We start from the raw sequence: 25,246 nt of genomic DNA, 5'->3' as shown, positions 1-25,246 counted from the left end.
AGCTTGAGTTTGGATGATGGATTCCATGAGGAATTGAGGGTACTTCTCAACTCTTTAACCAAACTTATAGCCTTTTTTTAATATTATTTCATGCATGGTGTGAAATAATGTATTTTTAAATATAGTCCAATACCTTATTGCCGGTATTTTATCAGTCTTTTTAATTTAATTGTATGAAATTGTAAATCAAAAATAAGCTTTCTTTCACCGGTCTCCCTTATTGAACTCTGTTTTTTTTCTTTAAAATTATTTATTATCAAATCGGTCGATGTAATTATCCCACCTATGACTGGCATTAATTCCACTCAAAAAGTCAAAACAGACCAAGTATTTAAACGCACCATTAAATTTGAGACATTATTTTGAAATAACTGCCATGGATCTAAGTGTCTAAGTGTCGTAGGTGGAAACTTGCTGTGGTGTGGTGTGGTGTACAGTAGTTAATTTGTGAATATGGAATTATATTAGCGGAATAAAGTCGTTTTGTGTACATAGTGTGTAAATAAATAAGGTAAAGTTCTCAACGTTGTAAGGTGATGATAAATTAACTTTGCGATGTGGGAGGTCAAGAAGGAAACAGGAAAACAATAAAGATGGAAAAGCCTTTTCATAAGTGTAGGCTTTGTTTAAAACTTGGAGATTTCTGCTCCATATTTGAGCAAGATGAATCCATAAAACTATCAGATATGGTTATGTCTTTCGCAAACATTCAGGTAAGAAACATATTAATTAGATTGAAATAACAGGAATAATTAGCATATCCGTTGCTGTACAAAAAAATGTCTAATACCTACGTCACCGAAAGGCGAGTTTTAAGATTTAATAGTACATTATAGAAAACCTATAGTTTGGTAAACAGTATGCTTGTTGCAGATTTTTGAAGGAGATGGCCATTCTGATCGTGTCTGCACAACTTGCATAGAGAACTTGAGCACTGCATACTTGTTTAAACTCCAGTGCGAAAGAATTAATGCAATGCTGCAAAAGCCACCAGGTATATATTTAGAAAAAGAGTAGTATTGCAGATTAAAATGTATTTGGTGCATGTGATACACATGTTTATTCCATATTTGTGAAAAAAAAAATAGAAGAGAGGCACAAAATGTACTGCTATCAATTTGTAACATAATTGTATTAATTCATGTTTACAGAAGAAAATTTAGAGAAGCCAGAAGTTTTTAAATACAATGACTTCTTAAACAAAGAGTTTCACATGCATGCTAAATCGACAGAGGGTGAAAATGTCCAGAATGTCATCAAGGAAGAAACGCATGTGGGTACAAGTTTGGATGTTAGTGATGAAACAGATAGTGATGTAGACTCTATCATATGTGTGTACTGTAACCAGTCCCACAGTAATCTGGGAGCACATACATGCCGTGTAATATGTAGCATTGAGAACAATGAGCTGCAGCGTTCCAGCAGCAGTGAGACTCTGGTGGCAACAGATGTCACTCCGTCAGACACAGCAAGGTTGATTACCACCACTCCAGAGAAACCCTTGCCTCTATTAATCTCATGTGTCCTCTGTGACAATAAGTTTGATAAATATGAATCTTATGTCTTACACTTCAACAAGTGCACCCTCAATGTTAAATTGCATCACTTAGTTTGCCCTATCTGTCATGAAATTCATACAGAGAAATTGGCATACTTAGAGCACCTGCGGGTTGTGCACTTTAAATTTGACCTTGTAATGACAGACACAGACATAGATTGTGTGGACAAAGTCCCTTCAATGTTTGAAAAGACAAGGAAGCCAAAAGCTGTGCGCCGCCAGATAGGTTGGTCTATTGAAGACATATATCAAGAGATTGATTGCAAAAAGATTGAGGAGAATGAGACACCTAATTCAAGTCCCAATAAAGTACTAAATCTAAATGCGTGAGTGTATACTCTCAAATGTAGGCATGGTGGGGTTTATTACATGGCTTATTGACTAACATTTGAGTAACATGTAAGATTGAGCTTTTAAACAAATAAGTTTCTTACCTTTACTATTTCTGGAGCTGTCATTACTAAACTGTTCTACATTGTACCCATAAGAACAAGCATGTTGATTTGTTCAGGCGGTAGCAAAAGTAGCCAAGCAAAATGGTTGACGTGTTTACATTTTCTCAATGATCTGTAAATTACTTTGTAGTTAAAGGAGCTACTCTTACATTACAAATAACTTTGAAAACTTTGTTTGCTTTGTAACTTTTAATGCTTACTGTACCACTTGTTTAAGCCCAGCAAAAACATTCAGTATAGTTCAGTTAAAGAGGTGACTGTCTTAAAAAAGCAGAACTGTTATAATTTTACTAGACCTTACAAAGATAACAAAAGCTAAGCAATCTTTGTTTTATGCAGCACTTTTAGCAATCAGAGCACACCGAAAAAAGTCAGCTTTCGTAAATTTTTTGAAACAAGCAAAGTTAAAACTTCAAACTATCTGCCATTCCGAAAATATATCCAGAGTTACAGACTGAAGAAAAAAGTGAATAGCTACAGCCCAATCAAGGACAAACTGCAGGCCACTAGCCGCCTGAAGTGCTGGCATGATGAGATGTCAGGTAAGCATGCAATGCCGGATTTAGAGGTCTGGAGGCCTCGGGCAATAAAGGAGTGGAGGCCCCCTGGCCCCAAATTTTTTCCAAATAAAATGGTAAATTTACCGAATTCTGTATTGTGGGGGGCCCCTCTTTTGTGGAGGCCCAGGGCAGTAGCCCCGGTTGCCCACCCCTTAATCCGGCCCTGTAAGCACGGCAAAACTGTTTCAATTTGTTTCTTAATTTATATTCATGTAATTACTACATGATGAATGAGCCTCTACATTTTATATCAAAATTCATATTTCAGACACTGATTATAACTCACCCAGCGGCACTTCTGAGGATTCATGGAAATTGAAGCAGAATTTGATATGTACATGCAACAAAAATGTATTCATGTTGTCAGAATTTATACATGTAAGTAGGTGTACTCTCATCTGTGTCCACCCCACGTGAGCACCGCCATACAAGAAGTGGGCACAGATGGGAATTCATCTGTCAGTATAAGGTACATTATGCCTAAACTTAAACACCTAATCCTTAATTCATAAGACTTAGCTTCCCTCCGCCAGTTCAGAGGTGTACTTTAAGATTTAACACTCTGAGCTTATAAGGGTTTGATTAAGCCTTTATGAATTGTATCAGACCCAAACAGTACATACATTCTATGGCTACCATTAGTCTCCAGCATTAGATCAGCTTCTTGGTACATACCATGGCATTGCTATGCGACCAAAATTACGTAAGTATGATCTGAGCTCAATTGGAAACCGGGAAATATTACAAATTTAATTTTTAACATTTTATTACACTAACTGAGATAAATCTAAATAGAAAATGTAAATTGGTGCAGGACCGCGATCGGATCGTCGCCATGATAAACGAGCTCGGCGGAGTGGTGGCCGAGAACACCAAGATGGAAATGCTGGCGACGCACTTCATAGCCGTGCTGCCCAACGACACGTTCACGGGGATGATGGTGTGCGCCCTGTCCACAGGGAAATGGCTGCTACACATCAACTTTATATACGATAGTTTCCGATCCAAGAGGTTTTTGAACGTATGTATACTTGTACACATCACATGCGAAATAATCACTATACACTGATATGTTGATATACATAAGATTTTTTTTTGTATCAGCTTTTAAAGTTTTACCAAAGTCTTACCCTTGTTTATCTAGTACAATGTCTCATAGGTACATAACTAGCGACTTACTCGGGCTTCACTCGAGTAAACCTTAACAAATTATACACCTAAATCTTCCTCAAGAATCACTCTATTGATAGGTGAAAACCGCATGAAAATTTGTTCAATAGTTTTTGAGTTTATCGCGAACATACATACAGACGCGGCGGGGGACTTATTTTTATAAGATGTAAAGGTATTATAAAATAATATGTGGTTTAGAGCTGACACGCCGTTTTTGCTAGTTTTGTGTCCTCGTTTATTTTATTTAGCTGCAGCTGTCTCTTCCTTAAATTGTTATCGAAAAGCAAGCAAATGCTAAAATTATTTAAGGTCAAATGTAATTCGTCAATTTAGCTACATTGGTAATTGTGTTTCTCAGGAAAACATGTATGAATGGATGAAACATCCTAAAATTCTCGAGATCGACAACACAAGCGTCGAAGTGGCTAAGGCAGCTGTGTACTGGCATTTGGAGCTGCAAGCGCTAAGCGCCAAGTACCCGTTCGAGGGCAAGCAAATTGTACTAATCATGAAGAAGAAGTATAGACAATATTATCAGATGATATTCAAAACGTTGAAGGCAAAACCGATTACATATGATCCAAGGTTGGTATGAATGTTATGATATAAATATATAATATCAAAATGATATAAATATACAAGTGCACTAACTTTGCAAATGTTTTCATGGGAAAGGATTCATACAACGCATTCATAAATCCGTTATCACTGCGTATTAGCCGTTTGATGCGACTCACATATAATATAATTATATCAACGTCAAAAGCTCTTTGGCGCTTCCATAAACCGGCTTTTGTAAATAGACACATTGGTAACTTGCAGAACTCCGGGCAGTTGCTGCACAGCTGACTACTGCTTCGTCGACATGAAGGTGATCCAGCGAGTGAAGCTCCGCTTCTTCGCGCGCCACAACGTGCCCGTCTTCCCCTACCAGTACATCCTGGTGTACTTGTTGAGCCGCGGCCACGTCGCCGATGAGCACAAGTACTTGCTGCAGGAGTATCAGAGGATCCAGTCGGAGGATACGGTTGACTTATTCAATAATACTTGCTAAGATTTTTTATTGATATACCTAAAGGTATAAAATTGGAAGAATATATAGTTTATAGTTTCTATACCGCGTATTTAAGTTAGAATTTGGCTGCTGATGTCACTATTATAGATAAATGATAATACAACATAACGCGTGCAAGCTACGAGCAGCATACGCCCTTGTGGGCTTCCATTTTAGGTTTATAAGATAAGAAATCATTTTTTGCCATTTATATTACTTTAGATTGTAGAGTTATTACTATGACATAAAGAGAGGACATTTATATTCTTATATACTTTATTATGAAAAAATTTAATGGAAATGAAATAAAATGTAATATTGTTAGCAACGTGTTTAATTTGAAAGGTTTTATTTACAACGCTTGTTGCATGCGGTCGAGGTCTGTGTTTCGCGCTGCGAGCCCTGTTTCAGTGGGGCGAGACGAGCGGCAGCGAGAGGTTGCTGCCTGTCGTTTCCGTGGACGACTTGTGATGGCGGGTACGAAGCCTTGCGGCTGCGTTTCATCTGTAATGTGTTATGTTATTTATTCCTGGTAAAACCATTGTTTTTTAACCCCTTTGAAAGTGTTGCCAAGGACGCCAACCCTTTTGTCCGGGTCTGCCTAAAACGTAGTCTGACTAATTCGCGTTATGCCTAGACCAACCGAGAAATAGTCGCACTGAGACTTAGGCCTAATGAGTTTTTTTCCAAATGCGAATCTGGCACAAGAAGACTTAGGCCTCTTGCATTATTGTCCAAAAGCGAATCTGGTACAGAGAGACTTACACTTATGTATTAAGTTTGTATCCAAAAGCGATTCTAGTGTTACTTCTCCTGTAATTTTTCTAATAATTTCTTTTCCAAAATCATTTCTTTAAACGTAACTAGACGGAGCCCCGCTTTGCGGGGCTCCTATTTCTGGGTAGTTTGCCCTCCGGGCATCTGAAGCTACCTAACCTATCTAACTATTAACCTGAATAATTGTGACTTCCCTGAAAACATTACACTTTGGGGGGCGACTAGGAATTTCGCTACGCGGAACAAACGCGTTTAGGGCGTAGATCGAGCTACTCACTGGTAATTAGGCGTATCGCGAAATGGACAAACAGCTACTTAGGCTTACTGCGTTTGGGACATATTGCGAAATAGGTAATATAAGTAATAGGTCAATAGCGATTTAGACGAATAGCGAATTTCAAATGAAGTTTTGTCATATCGCGAATTAGTCAGACTACGTTTTAGGCAGACCCGGACAAAAGGACGCCAACGACAGCTACAGCCGTCAGCTTCGCCAATGCAAAAGGGTCTTACGCGGGCCTCCGTAGAGTTCAATTTCGCTTGAATAGATCGCCTGGCGTCCGGGGCACGGCATATTCCTTCGCTGTCTGGCTTTCAAAGGTTTAATGAACTAGAGTATATCGAAGCTAACTGTGGACGTATTTACCAGCGACAGTGTGAAAGTGCCGCTGTAAACGTCATATTTTTATATGTAGCCAGTGCAGAGTAAAGCCTACACGCACTCTACGAACAAGGAAAGCATCGTCATAATCTCGGTATATCTATTCGACTGTAGTTGGTACAAATGGGAACTTAATTAACACATTCACTGCCAGACAAAAAACGGCGCACTACCCCAGAAATCGGTGGTCTATAGCTGCGTACAAAACAACCCGCCCAGGGGGTTGTCCGGCATCTGAACAAAGTTCACGAGCGCCCACCAGGTGGGTTCCCAGCAGTGAATGTGTTAAAATAACAATTAGTATCATACAGACTATCAAAGCGAAACAATCTATTTTTTAATAATCACACTATCTTTTTATTTACAATAAGAATATATATAATTACTATAGCTAGCTTAAGCTAAATTATCTAAAATAGGCCGTTGAGGCATTGTACCAAGGATGATGGTGGCATTTCCTCGTATCGCAATACTGATACGTTGTGCGAGGAAGCCGCCAGCTCTTCGGTCACCAGTTACGTCAACCAGACGCTTCGCGATTTCTGCAAAAAACTTGTGAGCGCTGGGATCCTGTGGACCTAGAGTTTCAACGCCAAATGGTACGAAATGGTATCTATTATTAGGTTAGTGTAAATATATCGTACCCTTGTGAATATCATCCAAACTGCTCCAATGGCCAAAATAGTGCCCACCATTCCCCAGATCTGGTCCGAGCTTGGAAAGGGCTGTGCCGCGTCCATGGTCTCCACAGTACCATCGTCATACTGTATATTATCTACTTTGGAATCATGATTATCGCTACAACTACAACCTAAAATGGAGGAAAACATATTTTACTGATTAAAATATTTATATCTGCATAACCGTCAATTTTGACAAATGGTTGACTACACCAATTACACCAATATCAGTAAAATAACCTTATACGTAACTCTATGGAGTATATTTAGAGCAGAGTATTGATTGTGGAAGAGGCTGGAATCAGGCCTATGGAACTCTCCGCCATAGTGATTATATGCTCTTTGCTCTCCGCGCGAGCTCGGATTATGCCTACGAATCTCGTCCCGTTCACGGTACAAAAGCAAGCCAGTTGAGAACGTAGTGATTATATGCTCTTTGGCCAGTTGGTTGTCACACGCGCTCACGTACGCACGTCGCATCGCCGCGCGCTCGTATATGCCAAAATGTATGCGAAAGAAATGGGTTATTCCCACTGGGATTTTCATTTTCATTCCCAGTGGTTACTACTGGGATCTTTTTCCCACCTTTTACCACTGGTAACTACTGGAAAAAAAAACCCACTAGTAAAGTAACCACCAACTTGGTTAGGTTAGGTACAATATTGTTTTTGCTCTTCCGATTCGATAGATAGGAAATGTAAACATTCTCAATATAAGTACACCTATTGTTATTATTTATAATTACGATACTTGCAAGCTATGTAGGTGGTATCGAATTTCTTTAAAGATGTAATATTTATTTACGACAAATTTATTGTTATATACCTATATATAGATATATCAAATAGGTGTAAACACTGCGGTTACTGCAAGGAGATATGACCTTTTAAAATGTTTCGCAGTCACTTGTCAGAATGAAATGCATATATAATATATATATACGGAATATTATAATTACTTATTTCTTGTCTTGGTTGTCCGGAAGAGATCGTTTTAGCGATAAGACCGCCGGTTTTTAGGCAAGACTAGGTATTTAGCTTTCTGTAAAAAAATACCGAATGATGCAAAATAAAGTATATTTACTTACTTATCTTGCTCATAGTTATTTTGATATATACACCTATAGGCAAGTTATAATGCTAGTTTGTCAATTAACTTATATTTTGTACCTACTTAAGTAGGTAGGTATCTAGGTATCTTCTATAGAATCTATAGTTTAAGTCGGTACTTATTTGTAAAATCATTTCTACCGCACTTGTAAATTCGTACGTAAGTGTGACAGGGGAGGCAACACGTCGAACGAAAAAATCGAAATTCGCAAATTGCGGGGATCTTTCTCTTTTACTCTCACTAAGACGTAATTAGAGTGACAGAAAAATGCCCGCAATTGACGAACTTCGATTTTCGCGGTAATAGCCCTGATGTTATAAAAGTCGCGAGTCGCGACTGACGAAAAGTGTATTTCTCAACAATTTACAACTAATATTACAAGAAGAAGGAATTGTAAATAGAGTTCGGTTAATACGGTTATAATATTAGCAGAAACTTATTGAGCATTAGACTTTTCGTTCGTCGCAACATCTATTGTCAAGTAGCACTAGTAGCAGATGGCCTACCGCCAACCACGTTCGACGTGTTGCCTCTCTGGTGCACTTGTTAATTCGTACGTAAGTGTGACAGGGAGGCAACACGTCGAACGTGGTTCGCGGTAGGCCCTCAGTACCTACTGATAGATCCGGTACATGACGTGACGACTACGAATAAGCGTATTGGTAACAAAACAAAACTGATGTATGGAGTAAGCACTTAACAACACATGCTTACTTATTTCTCTGTTTGTGGTTATTTTATTGAATAATCAAATGTATTTTTTTTTGCCAACCAGAGTCCTTATAGCGACCGTAGGGGTCGCCATACGGGCTACGAAAATAATAGTATTTTTTGTAACAAAACCGTATGGAGTGAGTACTCTTGGTCTTCTTAATTCTCTTTGCTGTTATCGGTCCTCATATTAAAATACTTCCTATACAATTTCGTAGAACGGCGATTCGTGTTATTTTCCAGTACCTTGCGGTACACTCATGTTATTGTTATCATGTAGCTTGTATTCTTTCACCAGCTGACCGTCTTTGGTACGTATTTGTTACATACCTACCTATATTATTTTTGCTTCTCACACAGTAAATTGTGCCGTAGCCGTGGACGTCTACAATGGAGTTAATTCGTCTTCAAGGAGTACCCAAGACACATCAGTTTAATTTTGTTTCTACAAAAATTCCGAATTCATGCTATAAAGTTAAGCGCCAGGGGGCCTACCGCGAAAATCGAAATTCACAAATTGCGGGGATCTATCTCTTACTCTCACTAACACGTAATTAGAGTGACAGAGAAAAATGTCCGCAATTGACGAAGTTCGACTTTAGCGGTTATAGCCCAGGTATTTTAATCAAAAACAAATCTCATAATGCAACTTATTTATTATAAGATATTACAAAATAATTCACGACGGTACAAATAATGTTAAAATTATGAACTTGTTTTATATTGAGGCTAGACTTTTTCTCAGGCTGTTACATATTAAACCTATCATTGTTTAATGGTAGGTGTATCATCGTGGGATTGCAGAGTAGATGTCTACTTCACAGAAAGGAAATGGCATAAGTCGTTTTTGTTTTTGAATAACATTATTTTATATATATATATATATCTATATATAATAAATAACTTTATCTACATATTGATAACGACCTCTGTAACTAACTTAACCAAACAATTGACAACGAACACAATAAGTTCAATGCTTAACAAGAGGGCCACTCGCGAACAAGTTGCACCGAAGAGCAAACCTGGTTTACTCGTAACACATTAGTACATTTCGGCAGATTCATTCAAGATCTGGGAAAGGTTATGCATAAAGTTGGTCGGAGAGCTTTTATATTTATTATTTATCAATTCATAGACAAGTGTGTAGGAATTTGGCAAGTGCCAAGGCCTTACAAAATCAACATACCCATTTACTCGTTGATATATGATAAATATATAGAATATACTAGAAAACAATTAGTTACATTATAACCAAAACAAAAACATTCTGTAGGTATAACACTATAGTCTCCCCTGTTAAGCTATTTTCGCTGAAATACTGTTATAATAGCTACTTAAAGCACCAATTTAAGTATTTAGAAAAAAAAAATGAACTTATAAACAAAACTATTTGCTGAATTCAAGACATCTACTTACAGTTACAAACTTTGTAATAATTTTAATTGTTTCTAAGAAAACCTACTTTAAAAACAAGAAGCTAAAATCGGATTCTTCCGCCGTAAACCTACTTAAAAATGAACACTGCCTTATACATAAATATAGTCCGGCAAGTCATTACCGTCAGTAGAAAAAGGCGGCAAATTTGTAAAATGTAGGCTAAATTCATCGTGAGAACACCTATCTAGTGACAAAATTGGTTTGCCAGTTTACCTAGTCACTATGTTTAACACACTCTGTATTTTAATAATCGAATTTACTCTAGACTCGTCATGCTCCAAACTTAAATAAAAGAAAAAAAATAAAAATGCAGACCACACCACACCCATGTAAGGAAGGCCCACCTTATTTATGGTTTGGATACAAAAATTAAAGATATTTTTTTTATAAATTAGTTATTGAATCATCGACGTAATAATAGTAGTTTTGGATTAGAAACAATGTTTATTAGTAACAACAACCATTTTTGTAAAAAAGATCAAATATTATAAAAGTGGGCTTTATTACGTACTGGGCCTTACATGGGTCAGGTGCCTTAAGAGAGAAGAATAGCTTTGCGATCATAACCGACGTACGAACATTTTTGATGAGATTTCTATTTCAGGAAATTTGGTCACTTTGATTTTGATGTCGATCGCTTCAGCGTAATATATTCTAGATTTATAGGTCTCACTTTTTTTTTAATTACCTACATAGTTTTTATGAAACAAACGGCTTAATTCGGCCAAGTTTTAATCGCGTTTTATACGTTTGTTTTATAAAAACTATGTAATTTAAAAATAAAAAGCGAAACCTATAAACGTTGAATATATTATGCTGAAGCGATTGACATCAAAATCAAAGTGATTCTTTAAGATTTAGTTAGTGGAAACCCTTTTTCCCGAGATTTCATCAAAAATTTACGTACGTTCGGTTAGGATTGCAAAGGTTTTCTTCCCTCTTTAATCAGCAATATGCTATGTCAGTCTCAAACATCTTTGTTTATTAGTAGAAAAATTCTAATTTTCTATGGGAAGATAACCCTTTGCGCCTACATTTTTTTAAATTTGCCGCTTCATTCTACTGCCGGAAATGGCTTGACAGACTATAGATAGATATTAGCTCGAAAAAAAAGCAAAATCTCATAGCGCAGACGCGTGCAGTGCATCTGGTTTGTAAAAATCAAATAAACCACAAATGTACCGAAGCGATTGATGCTGCCAGCACAAGACGTTTTTTCGTGGCCGTGGCTAAAATGGACACCAGCATTTAACGGTTTGTTAGAGTTTGCCATAGAGCCTGGCGTAGTCTCCACAGTAATAACCAACCTCCAGGCACTTCTGACAGTATTCTCTCTGGTGGTCCTTAATCGTTGCTTTTAGTCTTACTTCCGCTGGTGTAAGATCGCGCTAGAAAAAAAAACTTTCATTAGTCTTCAGCAGTATTTGCCTCGTAAATTCTCAATAACGAGGAGCATGGCGACATCATGTCCTAGTCTTGGGGTCCTGGGGCCTATTTCTCGAACGGTATTAGTCTAATATTATTGGTATGTTGTCATGGTAACTCATACGGATTGATAGTTCGTGGACTAATAATATTAGTCTAATAAGGTTCGAGAAATGGGCCCCTGGGCTATAACCGCGAAAATCGAAGTTCGTCAATAGCGGGGTTCTTTCTCTGTCACTCTAATTACGTCTTGGTGAGAGTAAAAGAGAAAGATCCCCGCAATTTGCGAATATCGGTTTTCGCGGTAGGCCCCCTGGTTCGGCGCCATATATTACCCACATGCAATGATATTATATAATTATAGATAGGGTATACTCATACATAAGGAGCACAATAATGCTTTCATATTTATTTCATACTAGCTGTTACCCGCGACTTCGTACGCGTGGATTTGTATGTTGGTGGTTATATACATGAGCATAGAACATTATGCAGCAAAAGGTAGCAGTAGGGACGGTTAATCACTTGTTAATAATTATACAATGCATGAGATTTGTCTGACACAACCTACGAAGTGAATAAAAGTGAAAAAAATTGTTCTCGATATAATCCCTTAAGAAGATTTACAAGTCCACTATTCCAATCTAATGCAAACTTTAAATTATAAAAGATTGGTAATGACATATTTGGCAACCGTATTATTAATTAATTATCAAAAAAAGCGATTCGATTTTTCTTTTAAATCCGCTCTCCGAACATACGGCACCTTAACAGTGTCATCATTGGTAGTTACGAAGGCTATTAGTAGACGTTATAATAATATGATAATTAAAATGTAATGTAAAAAGGGTTGGATTAAAACATACCCAGTTGTGAGGGTAGACGAGCTGGTAGCAGCGCTTACAGGCCTGGTAGTGGCAGGGCCAGCACAGGCAGCTGGTCCACACGATCTCGCAGGTGATGCAGAGGTACTCGCCGTACAGCGGTTTGTCGCTGCCGCGCGGCGGCGGTTCCATCCTTTTCGCCGCCGCCGCGCACAGGCAGCACGTCCGCTCGAACAACTTCACATTACGGTCGCAGTGACGGCAACGCCGCCAGGTACTCTTCTGAATAATGGTGGAAAAAGCATTATCGAAAGGCGAAATACTTGTAGAAAAGTACCACAAACCACAAGGCTACTAATGTATAACTTAATGTATGCCATGTTAAACATTCTTTTTTACAAGTTATACTTACGTTTAAGGCTAGGTACTCTATTCAATTATCTTTAAAAAACACAAGGATACGCTCTTTATGACTTGCACTACCTGTCTCTAGTCGACTAAACCTGTAGGTCATATGATTGTTCTTCAAAATTTTATATTTATTTATGTATTCTCACATTTCTTATCGTACATGTAATTAACCAGTAGAATGAATTAATAAGATAAAATATACAGATCCATTACAACAAAGCTCAATTCAGGCGCACCACGGGCGACCTAACACTTCAAAAACAAATCCATAAAACTAAAAAACAAAACACTACCTTAGAAAACAAGGAGCCCATTGTTAACAACCACACGATTCACCAAAAATCCGTCCGCAGACTTCACCACCGGCCAATTTATATGATGCAAGTGTAAACAACTTGGGCGATTTGCTGACTTGATTGATAGTAGTGGATCATGTATTCATATTAAATTACCAAAGTAGGTACTCTGTCGATTCTCAAGCTTTCGCCTTGAAGGTAACTCAGACTATAATGTCAGCACGTTTGATAAATAAAATGTCGAGGTACCCACCTTGTTTACTTTTGTGGCCGGACAATCATAATCTCGCAAGATAGTTGCCTATTCACCGAATGGCAAATGCTGGTATACAGATTGCGTTCGTGATTCAAACATAAAAAGCTAATGTTTTTTTACAAGGGCTACAAAGTCACAATAGGTACTAAAGCGATCTCGGGCTGTAAAATATTTCTCTATAAGTATCTTTTCTAATAGGTGGTCCACTTTTGTGACCGCACATGCGACCTGCGGGGCCGCAGGTTGCGCTGATTTTCATCAAAACTCACGGTAAACATATGTGAACGAGAAAACTCCAAGAGAAATAAATAATAAACCGGCCAAGAGCATGTCGGGCCATGCTCAGAGTAGGGTTCCGTAGTTACTCTTTCGTCACAATAAGCTAAACTGGAGCTTAAAGTATGGTAGATTGTTAACCAAGGGATGAACTGTGGGTGTACGTCTTTTTACTATGAAGGGGAAACTTTTTGTGATAACTCAAAAACAGCTAAACTGATCATATCCGCTATAGTTTTCATTTAATATCTTTCTTAAGCTCTACTTCCAAGATTATTTTCATATTTTTTGGATCTATGGTTCAAAAGTTAGAGGGGGGGGGGGACACATATATTTTTGTTTCTTTCGGAGCAATTATCTCCGAATATATTCACTTTATCAAGAAATGTTTGTTGAAGACCCCTATTAGTTTTGAAAGACCTTTCCAACGATATCCCACACTGTAGGGTTGAAGCAAAAAAAATTGTTCACCCTCACTTTACGTGTAAGGGAGGTACCCTGAAAAAAAAACGATTTTAGATTTTATTGTACGACTTTGTCGGCTTTATTGATTTATATATCCATGCTAAATTTCAGCTTTCTAGCACTAACGACCAAGGAGCAAAGCCTCGGACAGACAGACGGACATGGCGAAACTATAAGGGTTCCTAGTTGACTACGGAACCCTAAAAAGTTAGTTTAAGTGGATAGGTAATTGAATACCTACATTACATGTACCTCAACAAAAATATACCGTAGCTATTCAATTATTCGTCAGCCTTATTTGCTCCACCCAATGCCAACTAAAAATGCTAAGTAGATATATAGCATCACATCGAAAGAGGTTTACTACACACACAGTTAAGTTTCGGCATAATTTGAAACTAATTATGCGCATTTTAATGGTTTTTACTCATTTATATAACCGTTAAATAGAAGTCCTCAATTAAGTACCTTATATGAAAAACACAATTTCAGTAAGTACAATATTTATTTAATAAATTACCTTGTTTTCAAAAGTTTACATATCATGATACTCAGCAGAATCAATAAAGCTAAGCAAAAAAAAGATTAACGTTTATGTTATCAAATTCAACCGTTTCAGAGTGTGAAGATTTTTCTGAGCACTTTTAAAATTAGATTGAATTTTCAATGCACGTTTGTACATTCGTTCGGCGTCACTGTACTTCTTCCATCGATGATATAGTACGCCTGTAAAAAAGTAGAATATTTTTACGATTGACCGAGCGAGAGAGTTTGTGTCAGCTTGGAAAAAAAGCTTTCCTATGTCTGTCTGGATGTTCTCCTCTACAGGTCGCATTTCTCAAACGATTGTCGTCAAATCTGGTGGCCAAGATCGATAATTGTATACGTTTTTTATTGATCCCACAGAGGCACTATATCATAAAATAATGTTTAAAATGATTACAGCAATCTAATTTTTCTCCTTTTAAACAAATTACCATTTACTTTTCGTGATTTTGCACGATAATGTGCATATGAAATCGGAAACTACCAAATAATCTGTAAGGTGCATAAAAAGGTATTTAACAAAAAGACACATACCTAGGTTAGCATAATGTATTGCCTGCACTCTTGGCCCAAACAGATCAATGGCTTTGAGAAAGTGTTTTTCGGCTATTTCGTACCGTCCCATCTTGCCGAAGATGTTCGCGGTAGCGAAATGGACCGACGGCGCTTCAGGGACCGACGCGAGAGCAAGGGGTATTATTTGGAGTGCTCTATCAAATTGGCCTGGAAATAATACAAGTAAAAACACATTTCGCAAAACCCACTCATCATATTTTCTTTTATTTTAAAAAGGTACAACCAAAGGAATGAATGAGGTTCAGTAAAATCACAATTTTAGAAATTATTGTGGTTTTATAGTTTGTAAAGCTAAATGCATAATCAATAGTTATTTGTTTTACAAGGGGGCAAAATTGTTGTTTAACCGCTCGTGCTAATATTTATAACCGAGCAAGCGACCACGAGCGTAGCGAGTGGTTCGAGAAGTGGAATCTTCAGCGTTGCGAGGGTTTCAAGGCACGAGGGTTAAACAAACTTTGCCTCCGGGTGAAACACAAAAATGTTCACCACACCAACGCGAGGAAAATATTAACTATGAAATACCAGCAATATCAAATGAAATCCAAATGAACGTATGTAATAAATAAAAAAAATAAAAAATTAAAAGTTAATCCTCCTAGTTAGCAAACATAAGAAAACAACTGAAATGTTGCATCTGATTACTTTGCCCCACATGTGGGTAAAATGCAACTTTCTCATTAGTTTTTGAACAGTCAAGCGGGCATTTACCAGTTAGCTCTTCAAGTGGCATGTGTAGTTTTTGAGTTGGAATTTTGATTTTATTTCAATCAATCAAATTTGAAATTTAAATTACATAATCGGTCGGGAGTCGACGGCCTGCCACTCCAAGGGTTATGTGAAAAGGAATATTATTACTATATAATTATAGGCGAGCAGCTATTTAGCTGATGAGCCTATGTCACACAGTGTCCAGTATTATACAGTTCAAAGTTTGTAAAGTCGTATCACATCACTAAGTAACATCAGCCTAACTTATTTTTAAAAGCCACTTGTCCAATCTGTTTTTAAAAACATTGACCGAGGGAGTAGTTACAACACTATCCGGTAAACGGTTCCAAGCCGCCACGACACGGTTGGACAACGAATGATATGCAGCTTTAGTAGTAGTGGGAGTGCGAACAATTCTTATGCTGTGACCTCGGGTCTCGCTAAATATAAAGCAAAATATTGTATATCGCGAATATATAAAGCAAAATATTGTACCTAATCACAAATATAGATGGCGCTGTACGGCACCTGTGTGGTAATTAGGTTGTCAAGCTTGCTGGCAGAAAATAGATAGCTACCTCAAAACCAAAGTTTATTCATTTAATCTTTATTGCGCAAAAGAAAATACAATTGTACAAAAGGCGGACTTAATTCAACAAAGCGTTCTCTACCAGTCAAACTTCGGGCAAAGTAGATAATTTGTAGGCGGTGGAACATCATGTTCTTAATATTATATAAAAAATCGTGCTTCGTGCCTCAAACTAGACGTGCCTGTGCGCAGGGGCAGCCTTTGGGGGTGGCGAACGGGGCAACCGCCCGGGGCCTCGCGCGAGTAGTTTTTTTTTACGTGAAACATGAGTAGCGATAAAGTGGATGCAGAAGTTATCTAAGACGGACTCTTAAACGTCTGTAAAAAGATCTAAGAGGACTTAATTTAAAAAAAAACAGGTTTTGCTGCGCCGCCGTATGCAATTTGGTATAAAGCTGGTATGCTAAAATCGGACAGCGAGAGGGCGATTCCAGCCCTCGAGAACCCACCACCAGAGTGCGAGGCCCTAGGCAGAGCTACAGAAGGTTTGAATTCGGAAATAACAATGGTTATTTGTTTAGTAATGAACCGAAAGGCCGAAGGGCGATATGCAGGACAGCAGAGCTCGGACACAAACAAAAGATGATGTATTTGGCAGATTGCATGAATGAGTTTCAAGGCCCAAGGTGGCCGAAGACCACGCTCCACATCAGGCTTGCCGATTTACTGCACAGCCGTGATCTTATGACTCAAATATGAAATTTAATATAAGTGCATACGGCTGAAGATACGGCCCAAAACATCCGCGTAAAGTCCCGCTTCTATGCGATGCTAAAGGTTGAGTAGCAAGAAAATCGATATCATATTTATTAATATCCAGGCTATGCTCTCCTGCAGCTTGGCCTTGGATGGTTGCTTGGCTCTTCGATCGGACGATTGGGCCTTCAGCCGTTTGTCCGATTTCAAGCTCTGATCTCTCGTAGCTCGACCTTTGGCTTCACGCGGAAGTCACTTAGGTCCTTCGTGGAGGTAGGCCTTAGGCCTTGCGTTTTAAAATACTTGGCCAGTGGTTTTTGTCTGTAATTTCGCCGTTGGCCACGCCTAAATGCGCTGCAGGAAAGGTCTTACTGAAACACTAAGCCAAGCCTGGCTTTCGGTCTTGCTTACACTTGGCCACTGGCTCAATTCCAAGTTATGTTCTTCTGCAGCTCGACTTCAGACTCGCAGGAAACAACACATTCGGGACTGCCGGCCTTATCTTTGCGGAACTTAGCCGTCGGCCTCGCTCACTCTGTGAGTTCGTTTCAAAGCTCTGCTTCCCTGCAGCTCAGTCTTCAGCTTCGCACGGGAAGTCATCGAGATTTGATGCCCCGGATCTTCTGTCCTAGGTGGAGCTCGGATTTCTGCCTCGCTTCTCGCTTTATAACACATAGGTACTTAGTTCACGACCGAGCTCCAATCTCTTGAAGGATCCTTTGGACTGTCTACAAGGCGTTTCCCTGATACGACGTACCAATTTTTTAATATAGTATTAAAAACAAAGATTCTCGCAAAGATTTTCCGCCCGGAGCCTCGCAGAGACTAAGGGCCTCCGCTAGCTGACGCGGATTATCCGGAACGGACGCCCCGTCTAACAAGAAATTGTATGAACATCGCTAACTGGCGTGGGCGCGTGCAACAGATTTGGCCTGGGAGTAGGACCCGCGAGCGTGCGCACGCGGCGGGCGTCCGCGTCAGCTAGCGGAGGTAAGGTCGCCCCTGCCTGTGCGGTATATTATTTATGCAGTAACTCTGGTTCTCAAACCGGTTGACGTTTGATAATTCGGTCGTCACAAAACATGGCACCGTATAGCGTCATCTAGTTCAGCTGTGAAACTCTTTGTCCAAAACGTAAATACGGGGCCAGCCCCGTAGCATCGCCCCCACCACACTGTTAACTGTCTTTTGTTGGACCTTATTACAAAAGGCATAAGGTCCACCCATGGACAGTTAAAGGATGACTCACGCTACACTGGGCCGGAGCTTCCGGCGCTTCGTTTTCTATGGATAGCACCACGTGATCACCGATCATAGAAAATGACGTGTCGAACACCTCGGCCCGGACCCGGCCCGGTCTAGTGTGGATGTCATCGTTAAGAGTCTTGCTGTTTGTACATTGACATTCATTTATTTACAATTTTTAATTTACACCATTTTTATCATTACTCAGTACAGTGTTGCTAGCCCTATTAAAATACAAATATAAATACCTGTGTTATCCAAGAGCGCAAGTATGTTCGTCCATGCAAGTCTATGTCCAGGTTTCAGTTTTATTGCATGCAGCCAACTTTCTAGTGCGTGAGCAGTTTTCTTTGTGTCGAGATACTAAAACAAAGTACATCAGTTAAAAACACTTACCTACTAATTATATACAAAGAAAAAATGAATTAATAATCAAATATAAAGTATTAATTTGTAGGCAGATTTAATTTAAAACATACGCGAAACACTAGTTGCGTAAAAATCGAATATAGTTAACGATGTTCTTATATTTCGTTAAACGGAAAACGATCTTGCTCAGGGCCCGATGTCGGTTACGACCGTAAGGCAGAATGTATGTAATAAGCCTTTTAGGCTGGTTTTAGTGGTACGCTGACCGTTTGCGCTGATCACGCGCTGACAGACCAATATGTACGAGTCCGTGGAGCATTCCAGAATAACGCCGACAGGTGAGCGCTGACGCATATTATGCGGCCATAAGCACCGCGCGTCGGCGCCGCGAACGCTGATCGCGCGTCTCTGCCTTCAAAGAGCGTTTTAGTATCAAGCTGAGAGCTGCCTACTGTCACTAAAACCAGCCTTAAAGATCCTTAACGCTAACAATAAGAAGTAGCTGTAGCCCGTCACATACCAGATTCCCCAAGTTGTAAAGGCAATCCGGGTAGTTGTTGCGGTACCTCAGCGCATTCGCGTAGGCCTCCTGCGCCTGATCGTACCTCCCGGTGCTCGCCAGGACTATGCCTAGGTTCATCCACGCTGCCGGAAAGCTGTACCTGAATGTCAACACAATTAGAATGAAATAATTGACTACATACATGTCACTATAATTTCAACCATTTGTAACAAGTGTTAACACTTCATTTAAAGTACAATTTAGATTAGATGTTTGCAAAAAGTGACATGAAAATTAAGAATATGTTTTAAAAATATTGTGATATAAATTTTAACTTCCTTACAAAGCCGCGTGCCTTATCGATCTCACCTTACTGCTACTTATAATTTTGAAACGTTATGGTTTGCTTGACCATAGACCGAAATTTCAGTACCACACCATCTAGTGAACCCTCCGAGACAGTTAACAATAGATGGCATTGTATTTTATCTTTTTAAATCACGTTAGCAGTAATAATACTGCAAGCCCAATTATACAAAATGCACAATAGCGCCACCAACGCACTATACATTTGGGCATAATGTGGCGTCGCAGTGGGGTATCATAGAATACTTTAGATTGTACTTACTTGTGCTCAATAGCTTTTCGTAGATAGTATTCAGCTTCTGAGTACATCTTTTGGTTTTTAAGTAAATTGGCTAGATTGTTCATGGCTTGGTAATACTCCGGATACAACCTTTAAATAAATAGGTAAACTTGAATGAAACAACATGTTAAATATGAATATGTATTCGCAAAGCAGAATGATTGAAGGCAATCTGTAATCATACTACAGCCAGTCACCATCAGACATATCGTAGCTGCCGAGGGCGAAGTGCTCAAATATATCTGAACACGCACTCTAACGCCTTGACAATAGAGACGTGTTCGTGTTTTGTGAGATATTTGTGAGCACCTTGGTTGCACCCATATATCTGGTGGCAACTGTTCTAGTCTGACTAGCTATGTGCTGTAGATTCATCATTTCAAGTTCAATTGCAAATATACTTTATTCGTGTACGCCTAGCAACAAGCACTTATGAAAGTTATGAATAGTAAGACAGTTTTACATATAATTATCTTAAGCTAATTATCAGAGCAATTTATTGATGTAAATATTATTCCATAATACTAATGAATTATAATGCAAATCAAATTTAATATTAAGAATTTCACAAAATGTCGTCAAACATAAAAAAAACAATTGGATAAAAAATACTAGTCTAGAAAGTTTCTAGAATAAATTCTAATAGTCAAACAAATAAAATAAAAAGATTGTAAGAGTCTCTAGTACTTTCCTGACTGAAATGACAAGACTACAAATGAAAATGTTTGGACATATTTCAAAAATTTGGAAATTTCTGAAAATCAAATTATACTATAGTCTGTATCTTTAGGTATTTAAAAAAAGGTAAACAAAATCTACCCTCAAATGGCTCCTTAAGGCAGCTGAGGGTAGATGAAAACATAACATGATCAAATAATGTAGGTTTAAAGTCAGGTTGTTCAGTGACAGATCCAGGCGGTTTTGTATTTGGTTGGTTAACCGATAAATATTAAAACTACCCGAAAATGCACAAATTGTTTGTTTAACTTTTTTTAAATACCTAAAGATACAGACTATAGAGTTGAACAGTTTCAATTATGCGATTTTTTTTCATTTGGATTATTTAATTATGTACTTACATAATTAAATATTTCATACTGAAAAAAAAAATCGCACAATAATAATAATAAGATGACCATACCTTATCGCCTCTTTATACTCCATCAAAGCAAAGTCATATTGGTGTTTAGCATCAGCTGCTTTTGCAACATTATAATGGACTTTAGCATTCAAAGGGCACACTTCTGTACCACTCAGGAATAATGCATGCTCGTTTTGCCAGTCATAAGACCTTTCATAACTTTTTAATGCAAAAATGCATATTAGTAAAATGACTGCATAATAAGGAATGGATGCCATCTGAAAGCAACAAAATGTTAAAGTAAATCGTTTTCCCACCACTCCTATGCTAGGCTCTACTTTATTTCAATCATAAAATAATAATAATAATATTTTGTTGATTTTCATACTTTTTCAAAAACATTACATAGTTACCTTTTTGGCAACTAGTTTGGTATGGCATATTTTATTCAATCCAAAGACCATGTAGAAGCAATACCCAGCTGAAGGTATGTACAGGACTCGTTCAGCTATGACAAATCCAACGGGGTAGAATATATTGGCAGCAGGCAAGAATGGCAGTCCCATTAACAGCAGAGCCATTAATTTAATCCTTTAATAAAATAGTTGGTTCATGTAGTACAATCTTTTAAGAATTGCATGAGTCATTCAAGCAAAAGATACCACTACTATTAATAAGGTGTGTTTGAGCATGTAGAATCCATGGATTATCAGTAATGTGGTACCTTATGCTTGACAACATCGATCATCATTTATATCTAATAGAGAACCAACCATTTATCTCGTTTTTTTCTTGCTTTGAAGAATGTTATCACAACAACTGCCCCATAAAAATACATAGCCAGTACAAAAACAAGTCTGACATCTAAGATGTGTTCGAGGAGAGGGACACATCCCATTGACCAGTCGTAGCAGAGCCACTGTGGCCAAATCAACAGAAGGATATTTAGCACATACAGGTAACTGAATGTGAATATCTGGAAACAGATTATTAATTGTTAATAAATACAATCATGATTGAACATTCAGAACAAACAGTAAGTTTCATACAATTCTTAATAGGTATGGTCAAGAAATTTAATTTTAGTCCCATTTCGTACCTTGTCACAGTGACATTAGTATGAGGTCTCTAGTGACTTTCATTTTGATTGTTGCCGTAACAAGATACAAAATAGTACTGAAATTAAATTCCTTAACTGTACTTTTGGAAGTTTGTAGGTTAAAGAACTATGTAAATTGAAATGAAAGTAAAAAAATACCTTTGTAATTTTGCTGTCACTAAAGGATGCCGGATTGTCTGTTGCTTTAAAATTTGGTGGTGCTCCTCCCATTATAATCCATCTGCCATACAAGAGCAGCATTATGGCTAACACTATTACTGTGATTCTTATGATTACCTCTGCACTGGGTAATAATTGAATGTCATCATAAAACTGTTTTCTCTTCCTTGATCTTGATCTATTGTCTTCTTTGCATATGATTATAAAGTCATAACAAAGGCAGACACCCTAAGAACAAAAGATTTAATGGTACAAATAAAAGATTGTGCCTACTATTGTGTCTACACAAATTTTAGTAGACAAACTTACCAGAACTGTGATGCCATTTTCTTTAAAAAGCATGGACATTGTAGCCAGTAATATTGTGGCTGTCAGGTAAAAATAATGCAGTCTTTTCTTGTAAATAGCTTGGTTGTAAAATAGGAATGCTAAGAAGAAGGCTATGGCGGCGAGAACGTCAGCCCGTCCCACGGCGCCACTGACTGCTTCCACATGCACAGGGTGCACTGCAAATACCAGTGTTGTTACCCAACCAACATCTATGCATTTTTTGCATTTGTGTTTTTTTAATCTTCCTAAAATACTCCTTAACGTCAACCAAAGAAGTAGACAGCTAACAATGTGGCAGACGAGATTTGTTGCCTTAAATTCCACTGCAGAAAGTTTTTTCTGACCCAATTGATAGTTCAGCCTGGAAAATTATAAATGGATAAAAAATATTAACTAACTATAACCACATTTACAAAGGATGTCAGTCAATTCTTTTACTTTAAACTTACCTGAAAGACCACACCGTGAGAGGCCGGTAAGATTTATGGCTTAGATTACTTGTGATGTTTGTGCCCCAAAAGTCAGTGTAAAACGACTCAAGCCAGGATTCAGATGTCACGGCTTCATTTTTGATAATGGCTTCAGAATCATCGAAAACGAAATCGCCACTTAAAGTGAAGATAAACGGTAAACTAGATGCGCAAAGTACGCTTACAAACTTTAGGATTTTTTTAGCGCCTGGATCTTTTAAATTCCTGTTAAGGTTCCTTAATATACACATAATACTAGTTACAATCTGATCAATGCGATTAAAACATTATCCGGTGTTATTTTCAGTGATGGTTTGGTATTTTTATAGTTTTACCGAGCCGGCATTCAAACATATTTATTTATTACCGAGAAAGCCGTTCACCATGCACAGTTGCACACCCAACTGTCAAACATTTGTCATTTATTAAATATATGACCGATTTGATATTGCCAGATATTTCACCGTCGTGCATTTTTTTTGCAGTTCAAAACGAAATTAGGAATAATACACTGTCTTCAATATTTTCTACATAAGGGTAAATTAAGATATTTTTCGCACCTAATTTTATTCTACTTTATAATTAAATAATCTATAATCAAATCTAACAACCCGAGGCGATATCCGAACGGGCCGTAGTTATTGATCTTATTTAACGCGCTTCACACACCCCCCCTTAACGCATGACATAAAAAATATTTTGTTTAAACTTGAACTTTAATATCTCTCAATAGAGTTGAATATTATAACTGCCATATATGATTGCATACAAAGGGTTTATTTTTTTTATACTACGTCGGTGGCAAACAAGCATACGGCTGATACGGCCCGCCTGATGGTAAGCAGTCTCCGTAGCCTAATTCAGTAGTACTAATACTAATGGCAACCTAACTAGGATAATAAAATTATATGTTCCTAGTTAGTGCAGTCACCAGTCAGACTACAATGCTAAAATGTTCTAAATACGGTTACACGTATGGCTAATGGTGTTATTCATAAATGCGCCACAAGCCTCAATTGTATGTATTTGATGAAACACGAATTAACTAAATTATGCTTGTAAAATTTTATGAATAAGAATTTCAGAATGAAGTGAATTGTGTGAAGCGCTTAAACCTCTCCACATCAGGCGCTTTTATACTTTATTTTATATGGTCATCCACGGTAACGACACGATTTTACGATCTTTTTTAACCGGAGAGTTCGCCCCGGGAAATAGCACCAAAGAGAATGTCAAATGCTCTTTTTGATAGTATCTACCTGTTAGAGAGTAAAGAGTTAGTTGGCTATGCTATCCTTATTAGTACTGGATCCGGGCATCAACAGCTATTCGTTGGTGTAGGACAGAGAATGCAGGCCACCTTAAGTTGTAAAAACATACACTTGTTCAGACAGCTACCAAACCGAAGGTTAAAATACAAACTTGAGCTACCCGCGCCTAAATTACAAATACATAGGAAAAACCCTCTTTATGCAGCAGCTAAATGCTACAATCATATTCCAGACTATATGAAGGCTGAAGAAAGGGATACAGGATACGCAAAAAAATTGAAATGTTTCCTTGTGAGAAAAGTGTATTACTCTTTTAAAGATTTCTTCGCAGATAGCTTTATTATGTAACATAGGTACTTAGTTTTATTTAGATATATCATTGCATACGATGCTGCCTTATGTGCTTTATTGCATGACATATGTAAATAGTTTATATATCTTAGTTTAAGGAAAAGTTTGTCATATCCTTTTAGGGTCCATTAGGTACTTGTATAAATACTGTAACAACTTTTGATTTTTACCATGGTGCAATAATTGATGATTGATTGATTGATTGAAATTCAGGGCATAGGTTCTGGGTTTAGTGTAGTATTTAAAGGAAATATCTACACTTTTACTATTGGGCCAACACCGAAAACGCAAATAAAACATTCTGCTATTTCATACATTTCGGCGAATCATAATATATGTTAATGATTTCTATGGAGCAGCATTTTTTCTTCGGTTTCGTGGTCGGCCCCATAGTAAAAGTTGTTCATTACAGCCTACATGCACCCCTCAGAGTATGGTTAGACATAATAAAA

At 37.9% G+C, this 25,246-nt stretch overlaps 2 protein-coding genes and 1 long non-coding RNA gene across 6 annotated transcripts; 1 reads left to right on the top strand and 2 right to left on the bottom strand.

Moving 5' to 3' along the window:
• Positions 1-387: 387 nt before the first annotated feature.
• On the top strand, positions 388-5,124 carry LOC133521313 (uncharacterized). The gene is made up of 8 exons (XM_061856211.1): positions 388-713; positions 874-994; positions 1,152-1,884; positions 2,353-2,555; positions 2,842-2,951; positions 3,388-3,594; positions 4,105-4,331; positions 4,569-5,124. The coding sequence occupies exons 1-8, from the start codon at positions 594-596 to the stop codon at positions 4,798-4,800; spliced, it is 1,953 nt and encodes a 650-aa protein (XP_061712195.1). The 5' UTR covers positions 388-593; the 3' UTR covers positions 4,801-5,124.
• Positions 5,117-11,443, bottom strand: LOC133521348 (uncharacterized). Of its 3 annotated transcripts, none has more exons than XR_009799891.1 (3): positions 7,159-8,032; positions 6,883-7,049; positions 5,117-5,304 (listed from the first exon to the last, which is right to left on the bottom strand). It is a non-coding gene; the product is annotated as an uncharacterized LOC133521348 (long non-coding RNA). The 3 variants fall into 3 exon arrangements; XR_009799892.1 differs by having other exon boundaries at positions 7,171-8,032; XR_009799890.1 differs by having other exon boundaries at positions 6,883-11,443.
• Positions 11,444-13,961: 2,518 nt separating this feature from the next.
• On the bottom strand, positions 13,962-25,168 carry LOC133521306 (protein O-mannosyl-transferase TMTC4). 2 transcript variants are annotated; one of them, XR_009799886.1, is made up of 12 exons: positions 23,152-25,168; positions 22,682-23,063; positions 22,352-22,600; positions 21,867-22,069; positions 21,507-21,684; positions 21,154-21,371; positions 19,995-20,102; positions 19,385-19,526; positions 18,744-18,858; positions 15,213-15,401; positions 14,653-14,858; positions 13,962-14,165 (listed from the first exon to the last, which is right to left on the bottom strand). XR_009799886.1 is itself a non-coding variant. In XM_061856192.1 (11 exons), the coding sequence occupies exons 1-11, from the start codon at positions 23,421-23,423 to the stop codon at positions 14,725-14,727; spliced, it is 2,190 nt and encodes a 729-aa protein (XP_061712176.1). In that variant the 5' UTR covers positions 23,424-25,168; the 3' UTR covers positions 14,619-14,724. The 2 variants fall into 2 exon arrangements, 1 of the variants encoding a protein (XP_061712176.1); XM_061856192.1 differs by lacking the exon at positions 13,962-14,165 and having other exon boundaries at positions 14,619-14,858.
• Positions 25,169-25,246: the final 78 nt, after the last annotated feature.

The sequence above is a fragment of the Cydia pomonella genome, chromosome 1 (assembly GCF_033807575.1).
Source record: "Cydia pomonella isolate Wapato2018A chromosome 1, ilCydPomo1, whole genome shotgun sequence".
Taxonomy (NCBI): domain Eukaryota; kingdom Metazoa; phylum Arthropoda; class Insecta; order Lepidoptera; family Tortricidae; genus Cydia; species Cydia pomonella.
The sequence above is the reverse complement of the archived record's forward strand: the minus strand, read 5'-3'. Positions and strand labels throughout refer to the sequence as shown.